Here is a 23,602-nt window from a genome sequence, read left to right as displayed (position 1 = left end):
CTAGTCTCTCCCTGTCAACATATTTGGAAACATGAACTGCAAATTGCTCTCTCTTTAAATAGTAGTGCAATAATTGGCATTGACAATAGAATCAGTGAATTCTGGAAGAGAAGATCCTTGTATACCCAAGCCATAGTTCACAGTAAATAGTTCTTAAGTTGATGAACCGATCAAGCAATTTGATATTTAGAAATGTCTGCTTGGCTTATCAAAGGCACGCTGCTCTATTTTACAGAGGGCAAAACAATGGTCTGTCTTTTGGAGTATTTAGAAATATTACTAAATTCTTTCCTTCCCAGGAAAGAAAATGAGATGATTGAAAATAAAATTAGGAGCTGAAGGGATAAGTCTCTAGTGTTGGCCTTTGGGGGTCGGGGTGGTTGCTGATTGATCCTGTCATGTTTAGACACTGTATGTTACAAAAAGGGGTTTCTACACTCAGGAGCCAGCACTGACAATGAGTTTTAGGTGTAGACAGGTGAGTATTCTTATAGTAATGGCTATATATTTAGTAGGTATTTTAAAAGTCAAGTAGCCTATCCTATAAATCCAGCCTCTATTCCTACTTCAGGCAATAGCTCCCAGACTTTTCTTTGGGGAAATGCTGCTGTATCAGTGGTATCAGTCTTGGTGGGACTGTCAATCAAAGTGCTTCTTCCTCTGAGGGCTACAGAGTGAGGCAAACGTATGCTCTTTTTCTGAACGGTCAATGAAGTGATACAAAGTTTCAAATTCAGTCAGCCCTGTGACTGCACGAGGATTTCTGTTTTCTTTGTTCCTGGGACTGTCTCTCCCACCAGTGCCTCTTTGGCTGACCCCTCCATCCTAGAATTTATGCTGTATCTTTCCAATATGCTCTTTTCAGATTTTTAAATCCTACATAACTAGAGTAAGTTTTTGCTGATTATATTTAAAATTTTTGTTTCACTTTGGATGTTATGGATATTATTGCTTTAGAAAAATCATGGTATTAACATAAAACATGGTTGTTTTAAAGAAAAAAATGTAACCAAGAGTTTGTACAAATGATATGCAGATCTAGAAAAACTGTGAGGATTGGCAAAGGGCTAATGATAGGGAAACATCATTACAATTATTGACGTTAGCAACAAACTTCCTGGGCATGTTTAGGGATTAAAATTGGAATATCTTGAAAATTCATTAAAAAGAGCATCCAAGATTGTATTACTGGGATGATCCTTATTGATAAAAGAAATACAGACTTGGGACAAATATACTCTTAGTGGTTTTAAAGGTTTAGAACAGATACATTTTGAAAAGGGCATTGTATTATTTCCTTGGTCAAGATCAGGCCTTTAAAAATTTTTTTTTAATTTTAAATTAAAAAATAATTTTAAAAATTTAAAAAATTAAAAATTTTTTCCCAGGCCTTTAAAAAAAAAAATCTAAAAACACTTACTGCTTATATCACAGAATCCTGTTTTTCTAAGTAGAATATTTTGTTTATTTTTAACATTATTTCCCCCAATTAGTAAAACATTGAAAGTCTAAACCTCCATCGACCAAATCAAGACCCAGTGCGGCAGATAAGCCTGTGTGTGGTGTGGTGTGTGTGTGTGTACCAGAACCATGCATCTGAGGCTGGAGGTTTCTTGTTAAGACTGTTAGAGGTTCCAGTCCTGCTTCTTCTGGACACATTGATATAAATGCCATGAGGTCCTTTGTGTCCCAACCCCATAGGAGCAAGTTAAGGCTCCTTTATTGCCCCCTCTCACCTTGAGGTTCTCTGAGTTCCAGTTTGGGATCTAAACACCTGGAGGTTGAAGACTTCCATGCCCCCCCGCAATGTTACCTTTTTATCAGATGCCTTTTTTTTTTTTGCGGTACGCGGGCCTCTCACTGTTGTGGCCTCTCCCGTTGCGGAGCACAGGCTCCGGACGCGCAGGCTCAGCGGCCGTGGCTCACGGGCCTAGTCGCTTCTCGGCATGTGCGATCTTCCCGGACCGGAGCACGAACCCGCGTCCCCTGCATCGGCAGGCAGACTCTCAAGCACTGTGCCACCAGGGCAGCCCAGATGCTTTTATTTTTATTTCAAATATATAATTTAAAAATTTTGGGATGAAGGTTGGGCTAAGTAAAGATTTTGACACCTGAAAATGTTTTTGTCAATTATGTTTTCCCAGTAACCGCTCTCAGGGAAATAGTGATAAGAAATGCAAGTTGCTTATAATCCCCCAAATAATCTGCTCTGGGGAAAGAAAGGGTCAAGCGGTGGAGAATTCACTTTGAAATGACATGACACCAAGCAACTGACTATGTTTCCAATATGACCTTTATTGAGCAACTACTGCTGTGACGCTTAACATCAATCAATGAAAAGTTGCAAACTGCATGTCAACGAGGTTCTCCCATGAACAAAAGTCCCTTTTAAATGCACCAGTGAGGTAAACATAATTATTCATATATAGCTTTCTTAAGGCTAAGAGAGTTCTGTGTTTCATTTATTATTTTTGGCTCAGTTGGTTCTTTGCATAATATACCTCAAGACATCCCCCCAAGCGCCCCCCTTCCAACAGCTTAGGAAATTGGCCACTTCCCCAGGTACATACAGTATCATGCATTCGAATCGCCCAAACACTGGGGAGGGAGCCCCCTGAGCTTGCATGCAGGTCCCTCATATTGCACAAAGTAAAATACAATGTCTGGAGCCCCCATGGGAGAACCCGTTCTGCTTTGAAGCTGCCAATCACATGCATTTTGAAATTGTCATATGGCTTAACCTTTTGTGATGGACTCATCTATTAGTCACTCTGGGTGACTTCCTTTACTACGGCGTGTGAAGTGACCTTCTCTACCTTTTTAGTAGACACTGATTTCTCCTCAAAGGTCTCTTCGTGCTGTTCGACCTTTTGAGTGACGGTTACAGATTTGGTGATATACTTGGTAGCACCATCTCCCCCCTCACTGGTGGTTTTTTCTACCATTTTGGTCACTGCCGCTTTCTCCTCACCTCTATCACCACCCTTCTTTTCATCTGCTGGGCTCACGTCTAGCCCATTGGTGACAACCCCTTTCTTCTCTTCTCCCCCACTGCCCTTCTCCTTAGCTTCCGGCTCTACCTCGTCTTTTCCTTCCACCTCCCCATTGACGGCTATGTCTTCCTTCCTGGAATCCTTCAAAGCTCCCTCCTCCTTCTTCCCCACCTCTTCCGCTTTCTCCTTCTCCTTCTCCTTCTCTTTCTCCTTCTCCTGCTGCTGTGGCTTTTCCTCCTCTTTGGCATCCTTCTCCAAGCTCACCTTTGCTGATTTGGCGACCACCTCCTCCACGACTTCCTCCTTCACTGGGGATTCAGCCTTCTTCTTCTCTGGCACCTCCTTTGGCTTCTCCTCCTTTTTCTCTGCCTTCTCTTCCTTGGGAGCTTCCTTTGCTTCTTCCTTCTTTGCTTCCTCCACTTTCCCTTCCTCCTCCTTCTGTTCTCCTTTCTCGGCTGCAGCTTCTGCTTTGGGCTTCACCTCTTCCACTGGTGACTTTGGCACCGGGGACTTGGCTTGCTCCGGCTTCTCCACCTTGGCTTCTGCCACGAGCTCCTCCTTGGGAGCCACTTCTTCACCCTTGGCCTCCATTTTCTTTTCCTCCTTAGCTGCGGCGGCTTCCTCTCCTTCACCTTCAGCCTCTGTTTCTCCTTCCTCTTCCTGCTCACCTTCCTCTTTTTCACTAGAAACTTCCTTCTCAGATCCTCCTTCCTCAGCTTGGTCTGATTTAGCTCCTTCCTCTTCCTCCTCTTCCTCTTTGGCCTCTTCCTCCTCTCCTTTAAGTTCAGGTGCAGTAGCTTTCACTGGAGACTTTCTGGCGGCTACAACTTCTTCTTCGGCTCCTTTTTCCTCTTTCTTTTCTTCCGCCTCTTCTTCCTTGACCTCTTCTTTCATGGAAACTGTCAATTCCTCTGCAATGGCCGTCAGGGCTTCTTCCATTTCTGATTTCTCATCTTCCACCTTGGTTTCCTCTATGATCTCCTCGACAAATTTGTGTTGGACCTTTAGCTTGGGAGCCTCTACCTTGGTTTTCTGAATCTTACTGGATATTGTGATGGAGGGCTGTCGGTGTGTATACAGCGGCCCAGTGATGCTTCCTGCAAATGTGCTAAATCTGGTCTCTTCACCCTCCAGGAGTTTCCTAAGGAGAGAATCAAAGAAGGCAAGACGTCATTAAAATCTCATCGGGTCTTCTGAACTTCATTCCAGTACGTGTAACGTGGTAGGTACCTTTGGATAAATAGAATCACTTGAAGTAACCCTTGGCTATCCTTTCACTAGTATATTGTGTCGTATTCAATGACAGAAACAGATGCTCAGGGACAATCCACCAGTCACCCAATGCAGTAACGAACCACGCCCAACAGTCCACTCACTACACCCAGCTACCAAATCTCAGCTCTGCCGCAATCCATTCGGTGCAACATGAATATGCTGCAAAGCTCCCTGGAGGCCAAAAAGGCCTTAAGTGACGTTCTTGAGCATTTGGACTTTCAAGATGTATACTAAATGTCTTTTAGCGAACATTCAAAAATTTTACAAAGCTATTTAGAATATATTAGAATTCAAGCTAATCTATCACAGCTAGGTACTAATAGGTGCATATCGAGTTAGAAACTGGTCTGCGATTTTAATCATAAAGTGTCTATTTTATATAACTATTCAGCTTTCCGGAAAAGACAGATGGCTCTGAGCTGAGTGCAATTTATTCTTGTAATATGAATGATCTTACTGGTAAAAAAACAAAAATAAAAACAACCCCTCCCCCCCCGAAAAAAACTATTTCGTCAAGGATTTTCACCTATGAACTTAGTCAACAGCAAGGTGACATCAGTTAATATATTTATAATCGCTTCTCTTTCTCTGGATGTATATCTAGATCTATAAACATAAATCTAAATTAAAAAAATATATATTGTACCAATCATATTTATTCTCAGCCAGATGATGGCAATAGTAAGCTGTAACTGAGCGAGAAATGGGACGTCCTGGGACGTCCTTGACATTACACAGTTGAAAAGCTGAAAGCACTAGATGAAATATTAAAAACTAAAATTCTTTTTTGTTTCAAATATTTGAAAACAACTGTTTCACTAAAATAAAAAAGTAAGCACTGAAATTAATCGGCGCTCTTCCTCTAAACACTTTATTCAAACATTTTAACTACTATTTACTCTTTTAAAGCTGCATAAAAAGTTGCAATTCTTTAATTACTTTTTAATTAAGAAGAAAACCAGGCACTGATTTAAGACTCCTGCAACCTGCTTGCTTTAACTTAAGTGGTGAAGGTTCCTGCCTAAACGGCCTCTACAGTGCGGCTACCATTTCGGCCACGTCCGCCGCGAGCACGGTACCTGTATGCAGCGATCTCGATATCTAGAGCCATCTTGACGTTGAGGAGATCCTGGTATTCTCTCAAATGGCGAGCCATTTCCCACTTTGTGCCCCGAAGCTCATTTTCCAACTGCTGGATGGTGTCCTGAAAGAGACACAGCCACAGACTTATCCTTCCAAACAGCCACTTCTTTCGCGAACCACTTGCTACCTCCTCCTTCTTCCTCCCCTCCCTCGACTCCCTCCAGCTTTGCAAACCTCGGGTACCGCTCCCAGACCCCGTCCCCCCTTAAAATAAAAATCTAAGGAGTTCACAAACAAACGAACAAACAGAATCAATAAGACAAGTAGACATTTCCTGGGCACACCACGCACTGGGACCAGCGGATCTAGAACAGGTCTCAGCAGGAAACACACATGCATGGGGAAACCCCACGGCTGACCTGGCCCTTCCCATCTGAGCCCTTTGGGCTGAAGCCAGTTTTGGGAGTTCTTCCGATCACGTCTGGAAAAGTTGAGAATACATGAGTTTCTGCACAGCTATCCTAAAGTTGCTGCTTTACCAACTACCCGAATGTATACCTCCTACTTTAAACGCGCAAGCTTGCAAAACTAGAACTCCTAAGGAAAAGAAGCACATTTTGAAAACGGTCAGGGGTCTTCGAGCGGGGGATGGTGCGTGGGGGAGGCGTGTGGAGGGGATGGGGAGGGCGAGGACGCTTTGAGCCTCCAATTTGGGTCTGCGTCGCGCGCGCGCGCGCCGGCCAGCGGCCGCTAGGGAGCGCGGCTGAGAACGCGGCGGGGCGCGGGCCTGAGTGTCGGGGGCGCGCGGCGCTGGCGCTGGCGCAGGCTGGCTGCGCAGCCGCTGTTCCTACCTGGTAGCTGCTAAGGTCGTGGTTGTGCCGCTCCTCGATGTCGCTGAGCTGCCGCTCCAGGGATTCCTTGGTGCCGCGCACCGACTCGAGCTCGATGCTCTTGGACTGCAGCTGGCGCCGGTACTCGGCGATCTCTTCCTTGGCGGAACGGATGGCCTCCTTGTTCTGCTCGGCTGCCTCGGTGAGCTTGGCGTAGCGGCACTTAAACCATTCTTCGGCCTGGTGCATGTTCTGGTCCGAGTGGCATTCGAGCTGGGAGCGGATCTCCTTCAGCGCCGACGAGATGTCTGTCTTCAGGTAGTCTTTGCGCTCCACGGTGATGTGTGACGCCTGGATCTGGGCCAGCAGGTCGGCCACCTCCTCCTCGTGATTGCTCCGCAGGAAGGCCACCTCATCCTGCAGCGACTGCACCTTCTTGTCCAGCTCCACCTTGACCAGCGACGACTCTTCGATGTCTTTGCGCAGCGCGCGGATGGCCGCCTCGGTGTCGTCGCGCAGCCGTGCCTCCTCCTCGAAGCGCTCCTTGAGCCGGTGGATGTCCTCTTCCAGGTGGTCCGAGTCCAGCTGTACTTGAGCCTTCTCGTGGTTCACCAGCTCCAGGGTGGCGCGCAGCTCGCGGATCTCCTGGTCGTACGCGTCGCCCAGCTGGGCGTGCGAGGCCTGCTTCTGCCGTAGCGCCTGGATCTCCGCCTCGATCTCCTTGTTCTGCTGCTCCAGGTAGTGCACTTTCTCGATGTAGCCCGCGAAGCGGTCGTTCAGCCCCTGCAGCTGCTCCTTCTCATTGGAGCGGGACAGCTTGTAGTCGCCGCCCGGCCCAGAGCCGCCGTTAAGCAGTGACGAGGACTGGCTGAAGTCGAGGCTGCTCTCGGCGGAGCTGAGCATGGCCGAGCTGTAGGTGAGGCGCGGGGCCAGAGCGCTGCGCTTGTAGGAGGAGGACACGGTGCTGGGAGAGCCGCGGGACCATGACTGCGAGCGGAAGCCGCTGGACGGGGAGCCGCCGACGCGGCTGAAGCTCGAGCGGGTGTCGGTTACCCGCCGGTAGGCGGACGGGTTGCCCAGCGAGTCCAGCGTGTAGCTCATCTTGGAGGCTTCGGGGCGTGTGGCTGGCACAGCGTTCTGCTGCCCTCGCCGCAGCCCCTTTATAGCCGCGGCGGCTGGTCCTGGGCCAGGGCCCCGCCCAGTGGAGGCGGCGGCCGAGGAGGCGGGGACTGCGGGTACCGGGCCGTGGGGATGGGGGGTGGTGGTGAAGACAGCCCAGCAGTGATTCAGCGCCCGCTCCACGTGGGCTCGCGCCGCATCGGACCCCGGACTTTGCTACCTTGGCCCCGACCCCTGCCCCCCAGCTCTTCTTTCGGTGCCAGACCACCTGTCCCCTCCCAAGCCCCCTCTCTCCATTTCTCTTCACCTTCGGATTGCATTTTACACCCCCAATGGGAGCATTCACCCAACGCCCTTTCTTTGTTCAATCACTCTCCCACCGTTCGGGCCGCTTTTCTAGCGACCCCCTAGCCACTTTGTTCTTGTTCTTTTGTTTTGTTTTGTGTTTTGTGTGTGTGTGTGTGTGTGTGTGTGTGTGTTTGTAAGCCCTCTGCACTCTTATCTTCACGTTTTTCTCTTCTTTTGCCCGTTCTCCATTACTTTTTCCTTTACCCATCTTCTGTGCTTAATCACTTCCCCCTCTGTTTGGCATCTCTTCGCCTTCCCACTTTAAAACTTCTTTAGTCCCACTCCTCCCTTCACTCTGAGCCCCTTCCTCCTGGACCTTTTTCTTCTCAGTCTTGTCTTTTCTCTTTCTCCTTCCTCCCCTCCCCCTTCCTCCCGCCCCTCCCCCATCCTCATCTCCCCTTGCCTTCCTCCCCTCCCCCCACTCCCGGTCTTAAAGCAGCCCGAGACGAGCGCAGGCCCCGAGTTGGGCCTAGAAGAAAAAAACAAAAAGACTTTGAAGAACGGTCAGCCTGAAGTCTTCGAGAAGGGGACAGAGAGGCTGGGCCGGGGTATTTATTTGTATTAAAAGTGGGATATGTCGCTGCTTTCTGCTTAACGTTTGGGGGACGTCCGCAGTTTCCGCAGGGGCAGAAGGTAAGGCGCTTGTGCTCGCTATGGCGCCGGCAGCACCAAGGACAGCGCCCAGGCTGGTTTGCTGGAAGATTCAGCCGCCCTGGGGGCTTGTCGCCCAGCATTGCTTGTGTGGTTAGGTTGGCGGGGGTTTCCTTCCCCCCTTCTACCCGAGTAAATACAATTAAAGCCAGTTTGCAGTGACTCTGAAGGAGCCAAGGTGGGATCTCATGCTAAGATTCCTCTGCAATGCAGGGTGGGCACAATGCAGGTTTTGAAAACAAATAAAATTAATTAAAGTCAGGTAACAGAGATAATATACTTGTAGCCCAGTTTCAGTTTTCTAACATATGATGGATGTAGGAAATCAAGAGATACAGGGACTGAAATCTGAAGGTCAAATATTCCTTGGAAAGGGGAATTCGAAATCTGCAGAGATGAAAAGTCCAGGGAAATATAGTTTGTGACAAGTCTGAACAAAAACAATTGCCTTGTCATCTTTCTGTTCAGTACTCCCTGTTTGTGACTGCGATGACTGAAAAGCACCTGAATTAATTTCAAATTAATTTGAAAGTTGCCAAGTTACTCACCATAACTTTGAATAAAACCAGATATTTTTTTTCTTCCACTGAGATTTTAATGACTGAGTTAGAATAGATTTTCTATATCTTTAAACATGTTTATTTAAATAAGGAACCTACACAGACTTCTTGCTGTCTGGTGCACTGCTAACTTTTAAAATGTCCCTTTATTTTGCATTGTGCTTTGGGGATAATTCAGGGTAAAAAAAGTTCAGAATACTGCAAGACAAAGTGAAGAGTAGAATGCCTAACTAATGACCACGTTTGCTAGGACCACAGGCATAAGTGATTGCATGCAAAATGCTTGTTATGGCTGAGAACAAACGATTGCTTGTGAAAAGTAGAGACCCCAGACTTTTTTTCTTCACAGCTTTCTCCTTGTTTTATTAAATGACGAGGTCCTATCAATCAGTACGTAATCAGAAAAGGCTTGGTTTCTAGAGGTATTTATTTTTATAAAATCTCTTGGCCCTTTTGTATTTTAAAACAAAACGGGTTAATTTAGGGAGTTCCTTTTGGCTTATTAATGTGAAACTGCAGCATTGCAGGCTCTGTGGGGAAAGGAAGTTCTAGTTTGCTAAGAGACAGGTTATCTTTCAGGCATGGAGAGTCCATGTCTCAAGCTGTTGGGAGAGACAGGTGACAGAGTGAGGGGATTAACTTGTGCATATTGCAAAAACAGGATTTTCTGGTTTCGGAGGGATACATTTAAAAAAAAGAAAAAAAAGAAAATCGCCTGTTCTTCTGTTAAGTACTGCCAGTCTCCAGGTTGGACTGTGAAAGATATCATCAGATAAGGCCAAGTGCTAATTATGCAGTAATTATGCCTTAGTTACTTAGTACTTTCTGCTTTTATTAAAAAATATACAAACCCTTGTCAGTTTCCGGTTGCACGTGCACTGAAAGCACTTTCTGCCCCTGAGAGCAAACGGTTAAGGAGCAGGCTGCTGCTGTGAGTTATTTATTTTTTTATTTTTTTAGAAAAAATGCCATATTTTAATAGAAGATCACCATTTATCAGAATGCATACCAAAATACTGCAACAAATTGGTCTTCAACAAAAACAGCACAATGACAGAAAACTCGATATGCTACACCTCTGAGGAGTCTACAACCAGGCTAATTGGAAATCAACACACAACTCCCACTGCCCCACACACAAATATGTACAGGTTATATAAGCCAAGATTTAGAAAACACATTGGAAGAGGAGGGACACACCCACATATGTATTTGTGTGCATGTTTTCCTTGAACACATACAACATTGTTTTCTTTTGTTTTACTCAACTCAAAGAAATTCTTGATCTAAAATTATTTCATGCTTAACACTATACAAAGGAAATACCATAAAGCAAGTTTAAATTTTCCTGGGAGCTGTTTGTTGCAAATAAAAAATGTTTTGCATTTTTTTAGTGTAAAACTCCGCATAAAAACAGGAGTTGTTATACAGTGCTTGCCATTTGCTGTGAGTTTTTTTCAGGGCTTTGAAAATGACATGACTCTGCAGAGAGACATTTACAAGGAATCACATGTCCAACTTCACAATTAGTTTTGCCTTGTACCTAAGCTGGTTTAGAAATTGTTCAGCTTTTAACTGGTCACGGAAGGAAGAAAGCATTGCGGACAAATGAAATAATGGCTAAATACTGAGGCTAAATCCAGTTAGTGCCTACAGCTTAAAATTATAACTTCAATGTCACATGAAGTATTGTTCATTCTGGCCACAACAAGATAATGCAGAGAATTATAACTGTCACCTTATGAAGGAGAAAAGTTCTCATGGCGTAAAAAATGATTGCTCCAAGGACCTACTGTGTAGCACAGGAAACTATACTCAATATTTTGTAATAACCTGTAAGGGAAAAGAATCTGAAAAAAAATAGATGTATATGTATGTATAACTGAATCACTTTGCTGTACACCTGAAACTAACACAACATTGTAAATCAACCATACTTCAATAAAAAAAATTAATTAAAAATTTAAAAAGACTGATCCAGTTCCACATTTAGTAAAATATTTTATTTTACGTTAGACTTTTCACTTTAATCACTCTTTCTGAAGGTGACTTGAAGGTTATGCTGGTCAGTGAATTTAGTATACAAACTTTTTAAAAAAGTTATAACATTCTTTTGTCCTTCTTTGTCTCATAGTTTTGAAGAATATTTACTACCCTAATATTTTACATAGAAAGAAATGTAAGCTTTTGCATTTTTAACCTTAATGACACTGAGACTACAGAATCTTCTGAAAATATTACCGAGAGAAAATAAGCATGAGGAATTATCTGAATTTACAACACGGTTGAGTCTGACTATGATACTTTTATAATTTATTCTAAATAAGGAAGTTACACATGATTTAAATGAAAGACATTTTAAATGAAATTGTCTCTGGGTGTTGTACCATAAGCTACAGTGTGTTTTGAATCGATTTATTTCCATAGGGAAATACACAGCCTGCTGTGTGTTCCTTCAGTAGGTGAAGTGCAAACATTAACTTTGTAGTTAAGAGATAGCTATTGTGAGGTCTTATCTAATGATAATGGGAAAGTATTCTTTGCATAAGGGGTTTATTCTTTGCATCAAAGTAAGTTTAGAAAAATAAGGAGCTGGGCATTTCCTTCCTCCTTTCCATATTTCCTTCCATTTTAAAGAATACTTTTTTGATACACAATAATGCAAGGAGGATGTGAGAACCGGGCAGCAAGCAACTGCTCCATATGGAAGACACCACTGTCAAATTGGTGGGCTGAATCTCTCCCAGATTTGATGACCTGTACATTGTCCCAATCTGCTGTGATGTCTTGAACCTGACCCTTTTGCCTGGGATCAGATATTCTAGAACTCATGATAAGTAATTTTTAAATAAATTGTCCCTTGCTGGTTTTTTTAAGGGATTGTCGATGTAGGAAGCTCGGGACCGAGTCTCCTGGAATGGGAACATGAGAAAATGAACACTGTAATACTTATTTCTACTTGAGCTTTGGGATGTCAAAGTTTAAAAGCAGCCTTGGCTTTTGGTCTTTTTTGATTTGAGATGTTGAAAGCAAAATAAAAGTATCCTCGCAGGAAGAGGCTGTTTCTTGCCAGGAAATCGGGATGTATATATCCCTATTGTCTTCAATTAAAACAAGTCCGTCTGAAACACAGGATCCTTTTTCTAATATTAAGCACTGAAATGGTCTTTGTTTCCCTTGCCAAATATTTTTTGTTGTTGTTGAACATTGCCTTATAGTTCTGTGAGTGACTGTTTTTTATGAAAAGTTAATTGAAGTATTTATGAAATTAAGAACATTTTATGGCTTTATATTGTTCCAAATACAAGCTTAATCAGTTTTGAAATTCTATACCAGAAAATGTCATGTTTTATGGGGGGAAAGTCTTATTTTTCAGCTTTAACATAGCTTGCTGATTTTTTTTTTTTTTTTTTGCTGTGTAATGCCTTCACCTCACTGCCGGGAATCAGTTCTGCGAAAGCCAGAGGAGAAGGACTTAGAATTCTTAAAAAGTATTTGAGATAGCCTTGCTAAAAGTGAGTCTAAAAATAAAGTTAAGTAGATGCCTAATAAAACAGCACCGTCGTATTGATTTTTAGCATGTTTTTAATTGAACATGTTAGCTTTACCTATAAAGCGGCAGATCTTGATAATATGCACTTGAATTTTTAAAACCCTCCATTGCACATCACTTTGCACCAGTGCAGCCGTGTCATATTTATGGCATATTTTCATCCCTAGCTTACCAAGGCTTAACTTAGCAAGAGACATAATTCTTTTATTAGAAACTCTTAATTAAAATGAACCTTGTAAAACTAGAGCAGATCAATGATCTGTTATCTTTGGAACAAATTTCTGAGACGAGCTAAACCCAGGACATAAAACAAAGGAAAAAGGAAGCCCTACCTAACAAGTCTTATTGTCCCAGGACTGGATTCTTTCTCCACAATCTCAGCGATCCTGAAAAGTAGTATTCTTTCATGATCCTCAGAAAATGGGCTCCCTGTCATAGCCATCTCTTTTCCCTCAGATTGCCAAGAACATCATATATTTTAGAATATTTTTACTCACTTTTTTTGGGTTACAATTCACATATACTTGTAGAAATTTACAAAATTCAGAGAAACAATAATCGAAGTATTTTCTTCTAGCTTTTCCTCTGTACTTTAAATATAGAGGGGAATCTTTCTGTTTATGTAATTCCATACCCCGTTTTGTAAAATAAATGTATCTGAATATGTAATTTGCTATTTTAGAGGAAGGAATGTGATTCTGTACACCATGAGACCTGGGTTCTAGCCAAAGACTGACTTTCATTGTCCTCTTTAAGAAAGGATTTTTAAGGGCCCTTTAGATCAAGAATGATAACATAATAATAACAATTAATAATATAACAGTAATAATAATAGATCAGGAAAGTCTAATTGGGTCTGAGTATTAATTTCTTTCTCTCTCTGACTGCCTCTCTCTCTCTTGTTTGCTGAGAGGAGTGTCATTGTGAAGTGGAAGGCGGTGATGTGACAGTCAGAAGTGGTGAACTGTAATCTGGCCTCGTCAGGCCTGAATACTGTATTCCTTTACACTTAATGGTACCCTGCATCCCAAAGCCATCATCATCACCACCATGAGGTTTTACATGTGAATAACACGTTACGTCAAAGAAGCAAAACATAACTCTTTTATCTCATCTGGCCTGAGTACCAGGGGTAGACAGGGTAGAACACAAATTATTATTTCCATTTTACATTTGGTAAAGTTGTTGAAGAGATTTGTCCAAGGCCACCTATCTGGTAAGTGGTGGAGCCAATACCAGAACGCAGATCTTCTGATAGTACTGCTAACATAAAAAAAAAAAAAAAATTCCTTTAGTAGGGGATCCAATCCTGTCTCCACCAGCATGAAAAAAATAAAGGTAGGCAGATATTAGTAATATTAGTAACAATAACTGGTATTAATTAAGTGCTTACTAGGCGCCCAGCACTGTGCCAAGATTTTACTGAATTACTTAACCATCACAAAAACCCTTTGAGGTGACACGATTATTGTCCCCATTTTGTAGGAAAATGCAATTGAACATGCAGGCACAGAGAGGCTAAGTATCACACACAGCTAGGACATGGTGGGGATGAGATGTGAATCTCTGAATGTCTAACTTTGGAGGGAAGATGACCCTCACTGCGGTGTAACCCTGCTTCAAAGGCCATGCAGTCGGTCTTAAAAATTTCATTTAAAAGCTAATTGTTTAACTGTTAGATCATATTTTAAAAAATCCAGGACATATGCTGTGAATTCTTTTGCTGCCTTTTTTCTGCATTTATATAAATATGAAACATTTGAATATTTTTTCAGATAACATTATTTCTTGGTTTGTGATATTAAAACTATTAAAAATGAAAACTTTGAATTACTTGTCTTTGTTTTTTTTCTTTATCCTAAATTAATTTTCTGTGTAATTTGAAGGACATCTAACTCATTCATTCTAGTTCCTTAATATAGATAGTATCCTTAATCATTTATCTATTAATTTAACTGGTATCTATCATTATGTTTACATGCACTTTTGGTTTAGTTTTTAGGAGGCTTTAATTTGTAATATACATTGATTTATTATATCATTCATTTGCTAATATATCTATATATTTACACTCAAATTAAAAAGAAAATCTTTTAATCATATGTGTTCACAATTTTTTGTAGATGTGAAACTCTTGAAACTAAATCTACTTTGAGAGATCTAATAATACACATTTGAGTCTCGGCAGAAGAAATAGCTTGGTCCCCCAGTCTTCATCAGGGAAGGCTTACAATGGAATGGCTGGCAAGGAAGCAGCTTTATAAATCTATTAGAACAGTGAAGAGACAGCCATGAATAATTTTAAGTGAATCTCTTGATCATCTATCTTATATATTAAAATCAGGGTTATGTGACTGTGTTTATATAGGTTGCCTAGAGACAAGTCAGCCTTAATCCATTTTTGTTATTTATGGGATAAAGTGCTCTGACTCACCCTTATTTTCATTTGTATAAATCTGCTTTGGCTTCTGCTTTATCAGATACGGTCAAGGAAGAGAACTCGTTCCCATTTTTCCTGAACAAAAGTTGACCTTGAAAAGAAACAACATGTATCTTGTATTAGTTATGATAGCAATGAGCTTCTGGATCTGGATTACATAAAATTATTAGGAACTGAATGCCTAGTGATGAAATTCTTCCTTAGCCACTGTGACTCATTTAATACAATTTGCTATGCTTCCTGTTAGTCTATGTGGTCCTTCCCTCCTGTCAGGTCAATATACCTTAGCAATCTGTTGCCTTCTCGGAAACTTCTAAGAGTGACACGTGCGCCTTCTTGAACAAGGGACATGTGCATGTCGTGATCAAGCCTTTAGGTCTTTATGGAAGATCCCACATCAATGATTGCCTTCTGCTTCTGGGTTTCTGGTTTCGTTTGTACTCCTATGACTTGGCTCTCAGAAACTTCTACTTTTCCAAATCTTTTCCAATTTTTCCAGGGAGGAATTCTTCCTCTCCGTCCCTAAAGCTCAGTGTTTGTGGTCTAGTTAGGTACTACCACCTGCTGGACATTTAAATAATATCTCAACTCTCTCACTAAACTTAAAATTCCAAGTAGCAGATACCAAGTCTTGTAGGTATTTGCGCATCCTACAACATTTTACCGATAGTAGGTGCCCGATCAATGTTTGTTGTATTAATGAGTAAATGAAGTTCTACCTTTTTTCTTTCTTTCAAAAAACACCAGTCTGTTCAATACCACGCACTGTGCTGGACATTGGGGAGTGATATGAAAGACACAATCGTAGCTTGGATGAACACATTCTTTTGTTTTGTTTTGTTTTTTCCTTTTTTTTTTTGTTTTTGTTTTGGCCACTTCACATGCAGGATCTTATTTCCCTGACTAGGGATGGAACTTGTGCCCCCTGCAATGGAAGCGCAGAGTCCTAACGACTCCCCGGCAGGGAATTCCAGTTTGAACACATTCTAATGGAGGATTCAGGCACGTAAAAACCTAGTTACCACGGGGGAACTGTGGACCTTTACCTAAGCTAGAGATAAACAAAGTGCTTCACGGGAGCACGGAGGATGAGCAACTAAACCAATTGGTGATAAAGGTGGAAGAGCCTCAGGGAGAGTCTTCTGGAGGAGATGACACCTGATGTGACTTTTGAGTTATAAGTAGGAAGTGCCAAGATGTAGAAGGGGAGACAGGCAACCACAGGCACTGAGGCGAGGGTAGACACAGTGCACCCAAAGGACTGTAAGTGAACAGAATAAGGGGGAGAATGCAGCTTTGGCTGGAGCGGAGAGTATGTAGCCGGGGATACAGAGATGGGGTCATGTAGCACAGCCTGGAGAAAGGCAAACACATTCCAGGCTGGAGAGAGGGGGAACACATAGTCCAGGATAGAAAAAGGATATTAGGTGAGGTGGGCAGGATAAGGGACATGCAGCCCAGGCTGGAGGCGGAAGCAGGGAAGAGACCATGGAAGGCTTCCTATGTCGTGACAAGACTTTTGCATTTATCTTAAAGCTAATTAGAATTAGTGAAGCATTTAAGACAAATTTTATTTTATTTATCTATTATTAAAAATTTGTATTGGAGTATAGTTGATTTACAATGTTGTGTTTGTTAGTTTTTGCTGTATAGCAAAGTGAATCTGTTATACATATACATAGATCCACTCATTTTACTTTATTTTATTTTATTAATTTTTTTTTTTGGCTGCACTGGGCTGCATGTGGGATCCTAGTTCCCCCACCAGGGATTGAACCCACATCCCCTGCAGTGGAAGTGTGAACCTTAACTGCTAGAACACCAGGGAAGTCCCTATCCACTCTTTTTTAGATTGTTTTCCCATATAGGTCATTACAGAGTACTGAGTAGAGTTCCCTGTGCTATACAGTAGGTCCTTATTAGTTATCTATTTTACATATAATAGTGTATATATGTAAGACGAATTTTAGAAAAATCACATTGGCAAAAGGGGGCAGAATATTTTGGATGGTGAAAGGGGACTGGAAGCAGGGAAATATGTTTGCAAGCTATTGCAATCATCCAGATGAGATTGGAGGAAGGTGTCAATTCAGAAGGGTGGGTGAGGAGAGGCAGGGATTATGATAACGAGGACAGGATTTGGAGGAACAGGTGAATGGTGGCGTCATCCCCTGTATTCATCTCCGATGGCTGATGTCACAAACTGCCACAAATTTGGCGGCCGAAAAGAACACAAATTTATTATCTTAGAGTTCTGGAGGTCAAAAGTCTAAAATCAGTCTCAGTGGATTAAAATCAACGGGTTGATGGGACAGTGTTCCTTCTGGAAGCTCTAGGGAGAATCTATTTCCTTGCCTTTTCCAGCGTCTAGAGGATGCTACGTTCCTGGGTTCATGGCCCCTTCCTCTATTTTCAGAGCCAGCATTGGCACATCTTTCTCCTCTCTGATCTCTGTTCCACCTCACAATTTCTTCCCCTCACACTGACCCTCCTGCTGTACATGCTGAATGTGGAGTGTCTGTGAGGCAACCACGTGAAGAACCTTCCAGGTGTTTGAACTTCCTTGTCTAGGAAGGAAAGCCCCACTCTCTATAGGACAAGTAGTCCGAGCTACGTCTCACTTTCTTTATTTGTAAAACAGCAATAATAATGGTACCTATTTCATAACGTGGTTTCGAGGATTAAGTGAAATAGCGTATGTGAAATCCTTAGTGCCTTTGGCAGCGCTCAGTCAGTGATGGTTATTCCTACTACTATGATGATGATGACTAACCTCACCTCCGTAGTGCTTGGCACAGTGCTGGGCATGGGGTAGGGGTTCCCCATGTACTAGGAAAGGTTAAAGACAAGTGTGTCACATAACCCTTCCAGTAGGAGTTTAAAGACTTGTCAGAGAGACAAGAATTTTCCCTGGGTAGAAGAGAAGTAAATTGATGTGCTTTAGCTCACCAGCTTTGGCAGTAAAAAGGGCTAAGATGATTATAAACCGATTCAATCAGAATGCTGTTGGGTGCTTGATCTCAGGCATATAGTTCAATGTCAAGATAACAGAAACATTTATTTTCTCAAATGACCGAGTATGTGGATGTATTTAACAGGACACCCTTCCCTTTCCCCCCTAAATTTCTTGCATACAGATATAGCAGACATAGAAAGTTTCCTGTTTGAGGGTAACACATATAATGGATCATACAGGGCAGATTACTTCCACTTTAAAATTTTTATTTATTAATTTTATTAAGAATTTTTTATACTCAATCTATTTTTTTATTGATGTATAGTTGATGTACAATATTATATAAGTTACAGGTGTACAATATAGTGATATACTTTTTTTTTTGGTCAATCCCAAACTCCCTAACTATCCCTCCCCCGCATCCTTCTCCCCTGTAACCGTAAGTTTGTTCTCTGAGTCTGTTTCTGTTTTGTAAATAAGTTCATTTTTATCATTTTTTTAAGATTCTGCATATAAGTGATATACGATATTTCTCTTTCTCTCTCTGACTTACTTCACTCGGTATGACAGTCTCTAGGTCCTTCCATGTTGCTGCAAATGGCATTATTTCATTCTTATTAATGACTAATATTTCATTGTATTTATGTACCACAATTTCTTTATCCATTCCTCTGTCGATGGACATTTAGGTTGCTTCCATGTCTTGGCTACTGTAAACAGTACTGCAATGAGTATTGGGGTGCATATATCCTTTCGGACCAGGTTTTTCTCTGGATATATGCCTAGGAGTGGGATTGCAGGATCGTATTACTTCCATTTTGTTTTCTTTTTGATCTCCATTCCTTCTCTTGTTACCAGTTTGAGGAGCTACATGTTGACAAATCAAATGAACAGAACATGTAACTTTGTGTATAAACATTCAACCTTACTAGAGACCAAATCTTTTGTCTCATGGGCACCAATGATATATCTGGCAAAGCACAAATCAGAAGTTCCATCCACTTCCGTTCAGGAGAGGAAGCCTCTTTATGGGATGATGTAATACAGCCTGATAGTTACGTACAAAACCTAGAAAGTCTGGATCCCCGAGTTCAAATCTGACCTTCAGTACTTCCCAGCACTGTGAATTCAGACAGAGCCACCAATTCCTTCCATTCATCAGTGTCTTCATCTGTAATACTGTGGTGACAATATTAGTACCCTCTCATGGAGTTGACTTCAAGCTGTGCTCAATAAATGTTAGTTACTATTAAACTAACCCTTTCCCTATACTTAGGCTTTAACGACTTAGCAAGTATTTATTGAGCTCCTATTGTATGCTCGGCACACTTCTGTAAATATCTTACTTCATATTCACATCAACCAAGTGAGACGATACTACACTTTTTTTTCTACTTTCTTTCTTCCTTCTTTTTTTTTTTTTTTTTAACAGGAGACTAAGACACACTGAACTGGAATACCTGACTGAGGTATTTGAGGTATTTCTTTTTTGCAGTGAAAAGGGCATCATCCCATGTCTAGAGCCCTTTTCAAATACAATACAGGTTTTTGATATAATCAATATATATTTTAAAAATCACCCTAAATCCTAATTTCTTTGCCAGCATAACACTTGGATTCTTATCGCTCTGAGTGTTTAGGATTATGCCCTTCAAATCTTTTACTTATAGGCAGATACTATCAATAGGTGGGGATCAGAGAAATCTTTATAATCTATGGTTTTTATTTTTTATATACAATTCTACAGGGTGTTCAGATAATTCTATATTAGCATGAGCCAAAAATGACACTAAATAATACAATTCATTTTAATCTTTGACAATCTGGAGACAAAATATATTTCTTAGCTTTTCTAATATTAAAATCAAACATTTTTGTTACTTTATTTTTATTGCTTATTTTTCTTTTTCTTTTTTTTACATCTTTACTGCAGTATAACTGCTTTAAAATGGTGTGTTAGTTTCTGCTTTATAACAAAGTGAATCAGTTATACATATACATATGTTCCCATATCTCTTCCCTCTTGCATCTCCCTCCCTCCCACCCTCCTTATCCCACCCCTCCAGGCGGTCACAAAGCACTGAGCTGATCTCCCTGTGCTACGTGGCTGCTTCCCACTAGCTATCTATTTTACATTTGGTAGTGTATAAATGTTCATGCCACTCTCTCACTTCGTCACAGCTTACCCTTCCCCCTCCCCGTGTCCTCAAGTCCATTCTCTAGTAGGTCTGTGTCTTTATTCCTGTCTTACCCCTAGGTTCTTCATGACATTTTTTTTTCTTAAATTCCATATATATGTGTTACGATACGGTATTTGTCTTTCTCTTTCTGATTTACTTTACTCTGTATGACAGACTCTAGGTCTATCCACCTCATTACAAATAGCTCAATTTCGTTTCTTTTTATGGCTGAGTAATATTCCATTGTATATATGTGCCACATCTTCTTTATCCATTCATCCCATGATGGACAGTTAGGTTGTTTCCATCTCTGGGCTATTGTAAATAGAGCTGCAATGAACATTTTGGCACATGACCCTTTTTGAATTATGGTTTTCTCAGGGTATATACTCAGTAGTGGGATTGCTGGGTCATATGGTAGTTCTATTTGTAGTTTTTAAAGGAAACTCCATACTGTTCTCCACAGTGGCTGTATCAATTTACATTCCCACCAACAGTGCAAGAGGGTTCCCTTTTCTCCACACTCTCTCCAGAATTTACTGTTTCTAGATTTTTTGATGATGGCCATTCTGACTGGTGTGAGATGATATCTCATTGTAGTTTTGATTTGCATTTCTCTAATGATTAATGATGTTGAGCATTCTTTCATGTGTTTGTTGGCAGTCTGTATATCTTCTTTGGAGAAATGTCTACTTAGGTCTTCTACCCATTTTTGGATTGGGTTGTTTGTTTTTTTGTTATTGAGCTGCATGAGCTGCTTATAAATTTTGGAGATTAATCCTTTGTCAGTTGCTTCATTTGCGAATATTTTCTCCCATTCTGAGGGTTGTCTTTAGGTCTTGTTTATGGTTTCCTTTGCTGTGCAAAAGCTTTGAAGTTTCATTAGGTCCCATTTGTTTCTTTTTGTTATTATTTCCATTTCTCTAGGAGGTAGGTCAAAAAGGATCTTGCTGTGATTTATGTCATAGAGTGTTCTGCCTATGTTTTCCTCTAAGAGTTTAATAGTTTCTGGCCTTACATTTAGGCCTTTAATCCATTTTGAGCTTATTTTTGTGTGTGGTGTTAGGGAGTGATCTAATCTCATAATTTTACATGTACCAGTCCAGTTTTCCCAGCACCACTTATTGAAGAGGCTGTCCTTTCTCTACTGTATATTCCTGCCTCCTTTATCAAAGATAAGGTGACCATATGTGCATGGGTTTATCTCTGGGATTTTTATCCTGTTCCATTGATCTAGCTTTCTGTTTTTGTGCCAGTACCATTCTGTCTTGATTACTGTAGCTTTGTAGTATAGTCTGAAGTCAGGGAGCCAGATTCCTCCAGCTCCGTTTTTAATTCTCAAGATTACTTTGGCTATTCGGGGTCTTTTGTGTTTCCATACAAATTGTGAAATTTTTTGTTCTAGTTCTGTGAAAAATACCAGTGGTAGTTTGATAGGGATTGCATTGAATCTGTAGATTGCTTTGGGTAGTAGAGTCATTTTCACAATGTTGATTCTTCCAATCCAAGAACATGGTATATCTCTCCATCTATTTGTATCATCTTTAATTTCTTTCATCAGTGTCTTATAATTTTCTGCATACAGGTCTTTTGTCTCCTTAGGTAGGTTTATCCCTAGATATTTTATTCTTTTTGTTGCAATGGTAAATGGGAATGTTTTCTTCATTTCACTTTCAGATTTTTCATCATTAGTGTATAGGAATGTCAGAGATTTCTGTGCATTAATTTTGTATCCTGCTACTTTACCAAATTCATTGATTAGCTCTAGTAGTTTTCTGGTAGCATCTTTAGGATTCTCTATGTATAGTATCATGTCATCTGCAAACAGTGACAGCTTTACTTCTTCTTTTCCGATTTGGATTCCTTTTATTTCCTTTTCTTCTCTGATTGCTGTGGCTAAAACTTCCAAAACCATGTGGAATAAGAGTGGTGAGAGTGGGCAACCTTGTCTTGTTCCTGATCTTAGTGGAAATGCTTTCAGTTTTTCACCATTGAGGATGATGTTGGCTGTGGGTTTGTCATATATGGCCTTTATTATGTTGAGGAAAGTTCCCTCTATGCCTACTTTCTGCAGGGTTTTTATCATAAATCGGTGTTGAATTTTGTTGAAAGCTTTCTCTGCATCTATTGAGATGATCATATGATTTTTCTCCTTCAATTTGTTAATATGGTTTATCACATTGATGGTTTTGCATATATTGAAGAATCCTTGCATTCCTGGAATAAACCCCACTTGATCATGGTGTATGATCCTTTTAATGTGCTGTTGGATTCTGTTTGCTAGTACTTTGTTGAGGATTTTTGCATCTGTGTTCATCAGTGATATTGGCCTGTAGTTTTCTTTCTTTGTGACATCCTTGTCTGGTTTTGGTATCAGGGTGATGATGGCCTCATAGAATGAGTTTCGGAGTGTTCCTCCCTCTGCTATATTTTGGAAGACTTTGAGAAGGATAGGTGTTAGCTCTTCTCTAAATGTTTGGTAGATTTCGCCTGTGAAGCCATCTGGTCCTGGGCTTTTGTTTGTTGGAAAATTTTAATCACAGTTTCAATTTCAGTGCTTGTGATTGGTCTGCTCATATTTTCTATTTCTTCCTGATTCAGTCTTGGCAGGTTGTGCATGTCTAAGAATTTGTCCATTTCTTCCAGGTTGTCCATTTTATTGGCATAGAGTTGCTTGTAGTAATCTCTCATGATCTTTTGTATTTCTGCAGTGTCAGTTGTTACTTCTCCTTTTTCATTTCTAATTCTATTGATTTGAGTCTTCTCCCTTTTTTTCTTGATGAGTCTAGCTAATGGTTTATCAAATTTTGTTTATCTTCTCAAAGAACCAGCTTTTAGTTTTATTGATCTTTGCTATCATTTCCTTCACTTCTTTTACATTTATTTCTGATCTGATTTTTATGATTTCTTTCCTTCTGCTAACTTTGGGGTTTTTTGTTCTTCTTTCTCTAATTGCTTTAGGTGCAAGGTTAGGTTCTTTATTCGAGATGTTTCCTGTTTCTTAAGGTAGGATTGTATTGCTATAAACTTCCCTCTTAGAACTGCTTTTGCTGCATCCCATAGATTTTGGGTCGTCATGTTTCCATTGTCATTTGTTTCTAGGTATTTTTTTAATTTCCTCTTTGATTTCTTTAGTGATCGCTTTGTTATTGTGTATTGTTTATCCTCCATGTGTTTGTATTTTTACAGATCTTTTCCTGTAATTGATATCTCATCTCATAGCTTTGTGGTTGGAAAAGATACTTGAAACAATTTCAATTTTCTTAAATTTACCAAGGCTTGATTTGTGACCCAAGATATGATCTGTTCTGGAGAATGTTCCATGAGCACTTGAGAAAAATGTGTATTCTGTTGTTTTTGGATGGAATGTCCTATAAATATCAATTAAGTCCATCTTGTTTAATGTGTCATTTAAAGCTTGTGTTTCCTGATTTATTTTCATTTTGGATGATCTGTCCATTGGTGAAAGTGGGGTGTTAAAGTCCCCTACTATGAATGTGTTACTGTCGATTTCCCCTTTTATGGCTGTTAGTATTTGCCTTATGTATTGAGGTGCTCGTATGTTGGGTGCATAAATATTTACAATTGTTATATCTTCTTGGATCGATCCCTTG

At 40.8% G+C, this 23,602-nt stretch overlaps 1 protein-coding gene across 1 annotated transcript; it reads right to left on the bottom strand.

Moving 5' to 3' along the window:
* Positions 1-2,762: 2,762 nt before the first annotated feature.
* Positions 2,763-7,282, bottom strand: NEFM (neurofilament medium chain; the record flags this gene model as incomplete). Its single annotated transcript, XM_082656602.1, has 3 exons — positions 2,763-4,134; positions 5,348-5,472; positions 6,203-7,282. 3 exons carry the CDS (start codon positions 7,280-7,282, stop codon positions 2,763-2,765), a joined length of 2,577 nt encoding a protein of 858 aa, XP_082512728.1.
* Positions 7,283-23,602: the final 16,320 nt, after the last annotated feature.

Source organism: Grampus griseus (genome assembly GCF_964374135.1).
Source record: "Grampus griseus genome assembly, chromosome: 6".
Classification (NCBI taxonomy): Eukaryota; Metazoa; Chordata; class Mammalia; order Artiodactyla; family Delphinidae; genus Grampus; species Grampus griseus.
The sequence above is the reverse complement of the archived record's forward strand: the minus strand, read 5'-3'. Positions and strand labels throughout refer to the sequence as shown.